Source organism: Lotus japonicus, chromosome 3, assembly GCF_012489685.1.
Source record: "Lotus japonicus ecotype B-129 chromosome 3, LjGifu_v1.2".
NCBI lineage: Eukaryota > Viridiplantae > Streptophyta > Magnoliopsida > Fabales > Fabaceae > Lotus > Lotus japonicus.
The window spans coordinates 12155696-12166246 of NC_080043.1; the positions used below are offsets into that span (position 1 = coordinate 12155696).

General features: G+C 35.3%; 2 protein-coding genes across 2 annotated transcripts; both read left to right on the forward strand.

The window, feature by feature from the left end:
- The first annotated feature begins 1550 nt into the window (after nt 1-1550).
- Nucleotides 1551-2839, forward strand: LOC130748695 (early nodulin-like protein 3). The gene is made up of 2 exons (XM_057601938.1): nt 1551-1811; nt 2363-2839. Exons 1-2 carry the CDS (start codon nt 1634-1636, stop codon nt 2746-2748), a joined length of 564 nt encoding a protein of 187 aa, XP_057457921.1. The 5' UTR covers nt 1551-1633; the 3' UTR covers nt 2749-2839.
- A 1835-nt stretch (nt 2840-4674) lies between these two features.
- LOC130749075 (uncharacterized) lies at nt 4675-7964 on the forward strand. The gene is made up of 9 exons (XM_057602362.1): nt 4675-4808; nt 5684-5795; nt 5890-6048; nt 6127-6336; nt 6429-6521; nt 6599-6685; nt 6789-7121; nt 7300-7453; nt 7653-7964. Exons 2-9 carry the CDS (start codon nt 5688-5690, stop codon nt 7661-7663), a joined length of 1155 nt encoding a protein of 384 aa, XP_057458345.1. The 5' UTR covers nt 4675-4808; nt 5684-5687; the 3' UTR covers nt 7664-7964.
- Nucleotides 7965-10551: the final 2587 nt, after the last annotated feature.

Here is a 10551-nt window from a genome sequence, read left to right on the forward strand (position 1 = left end):
AACCAGTATAAATCTTTGTGTGCTGATCGTTCTGTTTAATTACTCATTTAATTCCGCTGCACTGAACCGTTTACGAAAAGTCTCACTTAACGTTTTTATAAAAGAACTTATATTCTCTTCATAAACTAAAGTTTTAAAACGTAAATTTCAAGCATACAATTCAAACACCCCCCCTTTCTTGTGTTACTTATTTGCATCTCAATTACTACCATCACCACCACAGTCGCCACCACCACGCTCCACTACTACCACCATTCTTGATACTGCATCGTTATTGTCACTATCACCGCCGTCGTCGCCACCGCAGCCACCACTACTGCCACCGTCGCCGCCGCCACCACCATGCTCCACCACTACCACCATCGTTGATACCACCATCATTATCGTTACTATCGCCAACGTCGCCCCACCACCACCACGCTCTACCACCGCCACCATTGTTTACTGTGATCGTTGTCGCCACTACTACCACCACCACCACCCTCCACCACCACCATCGTCGCCGCCACCACCACCACTACCACCATCGTTGATACCGTCATCGTTATCACCACCACCCTCCACCACCGCCACCGCCCTCCACCACCGCCACCATCATCGTCTTCTAATACCACCACTAGCACCACCATTGTTGCCACCAAATTAAATAGTGTATGACCTAACACTGTATAATATTAAAATTTTATCAAGCCTTATCCTATCAAATCTAGTACAATTATGCCTTATAGTCTTATACTATTGTTGAGGGTTTGATTTAAGAGTCCATACACATATTGAGAAAATATTGATGAGAGAGCTCAATAGTTTGATGCCTGATTATATTCCTTCAAGGTGAGAGAATACTAGCGTTGAAAAGCATGAGAGAGAGAGAGGGCGGGGGGGATAAATTCTTTATCAATATGGACCTTTATACTAATTTAGGGCTTATTTGTCCGAGAAAATATGTTGAGGCATATATTTAGCCATGTACTTAAAAATTGGCTAAGACTTAGTTCCATTTGCTTCCAAGCAGGCATTGGATCTTGTGAGGCATAAGAAACACCCCTAATTCAAAGCATGCATCAGACAAAAAAAAAATCCCTAAGCAAATGTCTTAAACATATGTCTTGATTGAAAATAACAGTCAACAAATAAAAAAAGTTAAGCCATTACTTGAAAGAAAAAAACATTTATACCATTATATTAATATTTCATAATAAAAATAATTATTTTTTATCTTTCCATAATTTTTTTTCCTTTTATACACTTTATTCAATTTATAGTACGAAGTGCAAAGAAATAAACTTTACAAGTTTGCTTGATGAAAAAAAAAAATAGAAATCTCACTCTCGAGTACCTTGCATGTGTCACGTGAAATTGTAATACCATTCAAAATCACATAATTATCTCTTTGAAACACTCACGTTTTTTAACATTGCTTTACACATAATTCCAATGCCAGCAAATATAACAGTCATCAGCGTCGCTTTCCACGTTGTTCTCCTCAACGGCACAATTCCCACTCCCCCACTATATATTGTTATGCCTCAAACCTTCACACACATGATTCACCACCTTCTCTAATTTTGTCTCTCTCTCTCTCTCTCTCTTAATATCAATTTAGCTAGCAAGCACAACTTTTCTTAGTGTGCAAATGGCAGGCCGATTTCTAAGCATTTTTCTTTTGATGATACCTATGTTGCTTCTTAGCTCATCTCAAGCAGCAGCAAGGGAATTTCATGTTGGTGGCAAAGATGGGTGGGTGCTGAAACCTTCTGAAGATTACAATCATTGGGCTCAAAGAAACAGATTTCAAGTGAATGATACTCTATGTAAGTCCAATATTCCCAATTGATTATTTTCCTTTTTGTTTACATTTTATACATACTATTTGTCAGTGTTGAACTTTTTTATGAGATTTTATTAATTAAGAGTTCACATAAATTTCTATATTTACAAAACCTTTTTCGGCGGAGCTTCAAAACCTCCTCTTTGGGAACACGTTTGTAGTTCTGTTTTAATTTGCTTTGTAGTTTTCAATAGGATCAAAAATAAATTACTATATTTACAAATGAGTACAGAATTTATGAATATTTATTTATGAATGTAGAATTTTCTTATGTTTTTTTTATCAGCCGGAATTTCCTTGTGTGAGAATTCATGTGAATTTTTTCTATGAATGCTACTCCTAAAATTGAGCAGAAATGTAAAATTTCATCATGTAGAACTTCAATATGAGAATATCATCTTAAATTGATACAAACATTGAGGTTTACAAGATCTATCAATATTATATTTATAAGTAATTATATTATGATGATTTCAATCGACGTGTGTGTAACAAATTAATTCTTATTTTTGTATTGGGTGGTGTTACATGCAGATTTCAAGTACAAGAAAGCGATTGATTGGGTTCTAGTTGTGAGCAAGGAGGACTATGATTCATGCAACACAAGAAACCCCATAAAAAAGATGGATGATGGGAATTCATCTTTTAACCTCGACAAATCAGGTCTTTATTTCTTCATCAGTGGAAACACCGACCACTGCAAAAATGGTCAAAAGCTCATAGTCCTAGTTATGTTCATGAAGCACACTACTCATGCACCACCATCTAAGGCACCAGAAATTCACTCGTCCGGTTTGAATGCTCCAGCATTGTCACCGTCTGAGACTTCAAGTGTGGCGAGGTTTGGCGGTTCAGTGGGCATGGGTTTGGGTGTGTGGATCGGAGTTGGAGTTGTTTTGAGTGTCATCAACTATATATGAATAATTATGCTTTAATGTGGTACTATAAAACTTGTCGTCCTATCTTATGAAAATGAATAATTATACCATTTCTTATTAAGGGATTTATATCTTATATGGGTGTTTAACTTTGTTATAGTTGTTGTTTTTCTTAATTATTTCTGAATCGAGCTTTAGTTTTTTTTTATTGGGGTGGAATGATTTACAAAACTTAATTGATTTGTATTAGCATTCATATGTGTGTGAATCTGCCCTAACTTAACTAAATTGACAAAATAGTTGTACCATAGGACATCTGACTAACCGATACGAATGATAAAGACCCCTTACTAAAATACTACCTTCGGTCCTATGAATAAGAGGCAAAAAAAACTACCTCACACAGTTTAAGAAAAAATGTTAAAGAAGTTAATTGTGATAAATTTGTTCTAAATTAATGTTAAACTTCCAAAATTACCCGTGTCATATTATGTGTAAGTGGCATGGGAAAGTGTGATTAGTCTTGATGAGTGGGATGAGAGAGAGTATAATCAATGAACTACACATTTTACCAGTTTAAAATTAGAGAGATACATCCATCATACTCACTAAAATATCTACACATCATTTTTTCAATTTCCCATAATGCCACATCGTCTACCCTATTTTACTAACTTTTTACTCCAACCCAAAAACTCTTAAAAGTTTCTATAGTGGATCCCACCATCAACATCACATTTGTATATTTTATTATTTATCTCCATTTTAATTAATTGTAAGTGCTTGTAATAAATACAAACTTACATTTCAAGTGTAATGTGGAGTATCTATTCCCACATACTCATCTTTGTCATGTTGGAATTGAATATGTACTCTAATGGTAATAGATACCCATATGAGTATGTATTTAACATTAGATACTACCATTGGATATGCTCTTAGTAAGGGTAATAATGTTAAAAAATAATTAATATGACACAACCTTCAATTTAGTTCTTATAAAAAAGACCAAGATAAACTACTCCTTTGATTTGAATGTCATTGACGAGATAAATGCACAAGTAGAGGAATTGTGCCATGGAGTGGTCTCCTGCACTGACATGCTTACTGTTGAGATTCCATCGTCTCTCTTGGTGGACCTTTATGGGCTGTTCGGTTTGGGAGAAGAGACTCAGCCACCACTGGTAGTTTGAGTTCTGCTAGCACACACTTAACTTCTCCCTTTATGAATCTCAATGGCTTCACCGTTGCTCTAAAACAAGAATTTGACGATCAATGAAATGATGTTTATATCAGGTGCTCACACAAATTTTTTTTTTTCAATGAAAAATGAATGGAGGGAAATGTAACATTTTGGAGCCAGGCCCGTGCGGGAAAATGAAAATTGAAAAATTTTCAATAATATTTTGGAGGGAAGTAGATTTGAGAGAGAAGCAACAATAATAATTCGTGGGATAAGGAAATTTTAAGTTTAATAAACTTTAGTTCCTCTATCATAGTTGATGTGTGAATTTGATCTTAATTTTAAGTAAAATGTAATTAATTTTTTTACTTTTAGGATTTAAAATTATTTCACATATTTATTTAATTTTTTTATGTGCTTATGTGCACATTTTTAACTAATTGTAATTCTTTTGTATGTTTAATTTAGTATTATATACAAAACATATAACATTTGCATGCAAATTTTATCTGATTTTCAGTTGATATCATGCAAATTTTATAATTTATTAATAATTTTAAATGAATAATACTTATATTCATATAATTAATTCCTTTTGTTGTTTCACAAGCTTCTTTAGGTTTGCGTTGGTAGTTTAATTTTTTTTTTCGATACATCGGAAAACAATTAATATTTAATTAAATATACTAAAAACTCTTTTAATATTTTCTTTCTCATTCCACGTTTCATAATTTACTTATAATGTTATTAATATATTTTTTTTAAATTCCCTCAATTTATTGAGTATTTTTACGTTCAAATATAACAACTCCTTCGTCTTTTCGCAACTGGTCATCATCGTGGTTAGGGTTCGGTTCCCATCTCTGGAAATTCACCACCGTGCCGGAATCTCGTACTCCGTCGCAGAAACCTCCATCAGGTACATCACCGAACAACAACTACCACTTTGATTGGAACTGTATCGTTCGTTCATCATGGTTCATCTACACGCATTTTCCTTCCCTTATTATTCCCTTTGCGTTCTTCAGATTTTGTCAAATCAGTGTGATTCATCAGCTTCTTTGTTTTCCCATCACTTTCGGTATTTTGAATGTCATTTTATCCAGATTTTTAGTTCAAGCATTGATAGGTTCGAATTAATTAGGGTGAAAATGAAATTTCAAACAAAAGGAGGAGAAATTTGATAAAAAAATGTTGTTGAAGTTGCTGAAATCGTAGTTCTTTGACATTTTATTGTTGTGATTTTTTTTAGTTGGTGGGTGGTTGAGATTCTACTTGTAATAGAGTGGCTTTGGTCTCCGTCAGATGAGGATTAAGAAGTAAAATATGTTGTTATTCTTGTACTTGTACTGCATTTGAGGATGTGGTTCTTGTTTTAATCCGGTTTCAAATTTGGGTTCTAATATAGTATTGTTGTTTACTGTTTTATAGAAATTTTGATAAAGTGGCAACCATTCATTTCGAATGAGTGGGTGAAATTGTTTTAAGTTGATCAAGTGTGTAGATGTAATGTATATTAGTTAGGCTTTTAACTTGTATGTATAAATTGTGTTCCATGAAAAGTTTCGATTACTTGGACACGACTGTACATAAAATTTAAGTGAATTACTTGCGAATTGTATTTTGAGAAAAATATTTTATTGTTCCTATGTCTTTAGCCTGATTGATTTTAAATTTACAAAGATTGTAATCATGACCTCCTATGACATGACTGTAAATTTAGAGCTTCTATTTTGCTCTGTATAACTTTTATTGTGCATTGATATTTCACTTGTCTTTCTAATTTTGCTGCAGGTGAATGGCATCTCCTGATGACGAGAGTGCTCCCAACATCCAGGAAAAGAAGCGTGGGGTGACTGTTATGAAAGAGGTCGCCCGTGCAAGAAGCAGGGGAGTGAAACTTGAGGCAATAATAATATACTTATTACTTCAACAATTTGATCATGTTTGTATCTTGTCTAAACACATATATGATATATCTACTCCGTCATCTTTGTTAGGTTGGATGGAATAAAAGGGGTCAACCAATTGAACCCAACTGCTCAAAATTGGTGGGTTATATTGGGGTCGTTGTTCGGCAGATGGTGCCAATTACTTGTGATCATTGGAGAGATAAGGCTTTGGACGATTTAAAAAAGAACATTTGGGCTGATATAGAGGTGATTTACTTACTCTAACCTTCTGGTGATGTTTCTTAATCTAACATACTTCCTCTAATACGTTGTGGATTTTTGCAGTCATCTTTTGTTGTTGATGAGAGTCGTAGGCGATTTATACTTATGGAAGCCGGTAAATTGCATAGACAATTCAGAGCTCACTTAACAAGACGGTTTCTAAGAGATGCTGATGGGAATGTCAATGAGCACCCTCCAGCAAAATATGCACACATCATATCTGAGGATGTTTGGAGAGCTTTTGTAGCTAAACGTGTCGAGGCCTCCTTCCAGGTGATATGATTTATATATGGAAAATCACTTGTCCTTATATTTGTTATATACGCATCACAATCATGCATTGATATGATTACTGTGTCTAACAGAAATTAAGTGAAGCAAATAGAAAAAGAGCGTTAAATCCTGCCTATCCATATAGAAAATCACGCATGGGGTATGCACGCCTTGAGCAAAAGTTGGTATGTGTATATATGCATAAAATACTAGATCATAATATTGATTTTTAATAAGTTTGATTAATCGCCTCAATCTACAGCTACAGGAGATGAGATCAAAGAATAAACCACCAAAGACTGCCCGTGTAGACAAGGCCAATGTGATTGACAATGAAAACATTCAGCAAGTAAGGGACCATTGTATTAGTAGGATAATACTTTGAATTACCTTTTTCATTTGTTATTTTATTATCATAATAATGATTATCATCTTTCACACTTGTGTGCCAGGAGACTTTATCACAGTCAGTATCACAGGGGGAGAAGCAAGATTGTGGTAGTCAGGACATACTTGGTAAAGTCTTTAATGTACCAGAGCAACCTGGTCGTGTTAGGGGTGTGGGATTTGGGGTCTCTATAAAAGACTACTTCCCACCTCAAAAGCGCCAGAAACGGGACAATGCAAGTGAGATACAGCGCTTGACAGAAGTGGTGGAAAGCCTCATGCGACAGGTTAATGATTTGGAAAATCGACTTCAGATGCAGAATGATGTGGAGAGGCAGCCTAATTCACGCCCTAGTGCCATACATAGTTGCATGCTCACACCTTCCAACCTTCATGTGGTAATTACCTTCCTTTCTACGTACTCCATTCACAGTTAGTTGGTATCAAATATTATAATCATTAATTTACAGTTAAGTACATTGATAGACTTATATAGTTGCCAAATTTTCAGATACCCACAAAATTCAAAGGGAAGGGTACAGGCTTAATTGACTTATTTTATTGCAATATTTTCAGTTACCTGGAAAATCCAAAGGGAAGGGTAAAGGCTTGGGGAGCACAAAGAAGTCTATTGCGCAACCAATGAAGAACCAGGGAAAATCTGTGCTTCAGCCTTCTGCTGCAGTTCGTGCTCTTAGCCAGTCCAGCTCCTCAGATGGTAGTGTCTCAGGTACTACTTGGAAGTTCAAAAAAAAAAAGTAAATAAAACAATTAGTGATGTTAAAAAGGGTATAAACTTAAGGGAGTATATAAATAAAAACTTAACTTTCACAGACTAATTGTAAGATTTTATGTTATTTTGGATCACAAGGGTGAAGTTGTAGACAAGGCTAACTTGGTTATGTTTTTATTCTTGTTTTTATTTGCAGGAAGTTGTTGAACTTGTGAAGGAAGTTGCTGAATCTGTGAAAGTGACTATTATAAATTTGTCACCCAGATTTTGTTTTAAGGCCTTTGAGGAGGCTCTGAAAAGTGTGCCTTCAGGAACTGTGTTTAATTTGTTGTCATCAGGTTTCTGTTTCTTTCTTTATGAAGTACCATCGATGGCTGGGAAGACCGACCACCTAGTAAATATAAAGCTAATATCTTACTTTCCTAGTAATGCTTTCTGAATTTTAGAAATTTTTATGCAATGGATATTTTTCATGTTTTAGAAATTTTAACCATGCACGGTTATTGAAGTAGCTGCTGTCATTTTTGCCTGAGTAATCTAGTTCAGTTTCTTTGGTCTTCACCGCACCTAGGTTGAAATTGCAAGAGCAATTTAGTATACTAAAAAGAAATCTCATTAAGTTTCTTTTGGTGCTAAAACTGTAAAATGGCTATGGTGCTATTGGTTTTTTATTTTTTGACAATGGATGTCAGTGGTAATTGGTAAAACTTTGATCCCTCAGATATATAGAAATAATTACTCTATATTCTGTAGTGTTTTCACTGTTTTGCTGGGTACTACAGTTAACGAATGAACTTATGATTCATATTTCGCCGTTAGATAAATGCATGAGGGCTGTTTCATTTTTAAATTTTTTTGTTCTATTTAATCAGAGCTTGTTTAATTTTCTAAAATTTGAATGTTTTGCTGAAAATTTGAATAGCTGGCAAATGTAGTGTACTAGTCTATGCTATTTATACCCTTCGGGCTCAATTTTTAACTATTTGCAACTGCTCAAACAGCCTCAAGGGCTGTGGTAATGTTAAATTGATGAATTTTTCTAATGAGATTGTCTAAATTATTGTAGGTAAAGCTTGGGGTTAAGTGAGTTAGGAATTTCGTATTTTATTATTTTAAATGTCATTGGTTCACTTAAAACTAGTGCGATTTAACCCAAACTGTTTTAGCCTTAGACAAACGTTTAAATCTTCTTGCGTATTGGTTTTATCATCTTTACCCGATGAGATTTATTTACTGCACGATTTCTTTTGTTTGTTTCTTTTCTGATTTTGCTGCATTCCTGTAAGTTTAGGTTAAATAAATCATGTGTTCGGGTTTCAGGTCAAGGCATTGGCTTAGCTTTTGCATCCACTGATCCACATTGAGTTTGGGTTTGGGAAGGTTAAAAACCTATATCCAACCCTACTTGTTGCCATCCCTTAGTATCTGAATTCATTTTAATCAGTTACATTATAACTTGTTCACCATCCCATTAAAGTGAAACTTACCATGCTCCCCATCGAAAGCACTCTCATACTTGGAATATTAACTTATTCTTTTGTGACTTATGAATTCCTTGTCTCAGCGAGAGATGGACTGTGATTTTCATGTTCGTAAGAAACCAAGAACGGTAGAGGGGAGGGGAGCGAAAACATAAAGATGGCATACATGTGAGGGATTTCATGATGATTAGTTGAGCCTTTGGATTAAATTGAAACATAAGATTTTATGTTAAAATAAAGAGGGAATAGTCTTATTTGGTCCTTGAAGTTGTAGACGTTCTTCACTTTCTTCCCCGAACTTAGGAAATAGATTTGGAAGTCCCTGAAGTTGTAAAATGTGAGTCACGTTAGTCCTTTGGGAGGTTTTCCGTTCATACGTGGTTAATGACCATCCCATGTGCCACATGGGTGTTAATTAGTTCCCGAAGTTGTGTCTTTAATCTCAATTTAGTCCCTATGCGTCAAGTTGGGAGTTTTTCCGTTGTATGGAGTCTTTCCATGCGTGGCTTTACTCTTCTTTTTGTGTGGAGTTGATATCCATAATGTGATCCTTAATTATGCATCCTTATGTTTCAAAAATAAAACTCATGTCTTTACGAAATGTTAAAGTGGGCATGTTTATTTCCGCATTTGGTTACTTTGGTAATTCCCTGAAAATCGGGGTGTTGCATTATGCTTTTAGAGGCTTGAAAAGGTGAGTTATCTTAGCTTAACTCACTTTTCTTCCGATCCGTGATGAGGCAACTCAAGTGAGTTGAGTTGGCTCATTTGACCGTCCTAACTATAAGAACTTATTTGGACTTTTTTGTGATTATTATGTTGACTTCAGGGGCTGATCAGCTCGCGAGGAGGTGATTGTAGGTTGTGTGATATATATGTGAAAAAAATTCACCAAGTGTTGGAAGGGCAAGGAACCTAGGAAGATGTTGTAAAAAAAAGGATCCTAGGTTGGTTTAGAAATGTGCTAGGTACAAGACTCTGTCCAATTTAATGCTTCAATTGAGAAGCTTACAATGATGGAACAGGAAGCAAGGAGGTATTTGAACAAAGTTCTTACAGGAGACAAGGGAACACTTCAATGACTTCACCATATTTACCACATTATGCAACGATATTGTTAATTGTTCAGCACAAAAATAGTGAAATATATAGGAAGGCCAATACCATATACAGGATTAAATGTAATTTTTCATCCAGTTAGATTTGTTGGTTTTGAAGGGAGCCGAGCTCAAGTTGACCAGATTTTCCTTGACATTTTTCTAATTCAATATTGATGGGGAATCCCCCACCTCGTTTTTTCTACTATTTGTGCTCACGCTGCTTCTATCCAATGAAATTTGATTTTTCCATTAAAAGATTTAGAAACTTTGCCATCTTTGTTATTTATAGGCTTAATCCAGTTTTTGGTCCCCATCTTTTGTCATAAATATGGCTTTGGTCCCTCGCCGGAGCAAAGGTGGGGGCAGGTCCCCAGTTTTTGGCAAAATAGTTGGTTTTAGTCCTTCTGGCCGGTTGGGTCAACGCCGGAGCTCCGCCAGCTGACGTGGCAAGCCACGTCAATTAGTGAACCTCGCTGGATTTTTTTTTCTTTTTTCATTAAATTAAAATTAAATC

Coding starts and splice junctions, on each gene's coding strand:
- LOC130748695 (XM_057601938.1), top strand. CDS start 1,634: ATGGCAGGCCGATTTCTAAGCATTTTTCTTTTGATGATACCTATGTTG. Junction 1,812..2,362: donor TCAAGTGAATGATACTCTAT/GTAAGTCCAATA, acceptor TGTTACATGCAG/ATTTCAAGTACAAGAAAGCG.
- LOC130749075 (XM_057602362.1), top strand. CDS start 5,688: ATGGCATCTCCTGATGACGAGAGTGCTCCCAACATCCAGGAAAAGAAG. Junction 6,049..6,126: donor ACATTTGGGCTGATATAGAG/GTGATTTACTTA, acceptor GGATTTTTGCAG/TCATCTTTTGTTGTTGATGA. Junction 6,522..6,598: donor CACGCCTTGAGCAAAAGTTG/GTATGTGTATAT, acceptor CTCAATCTACAG/CTACAGGAGATGAGATCAAA.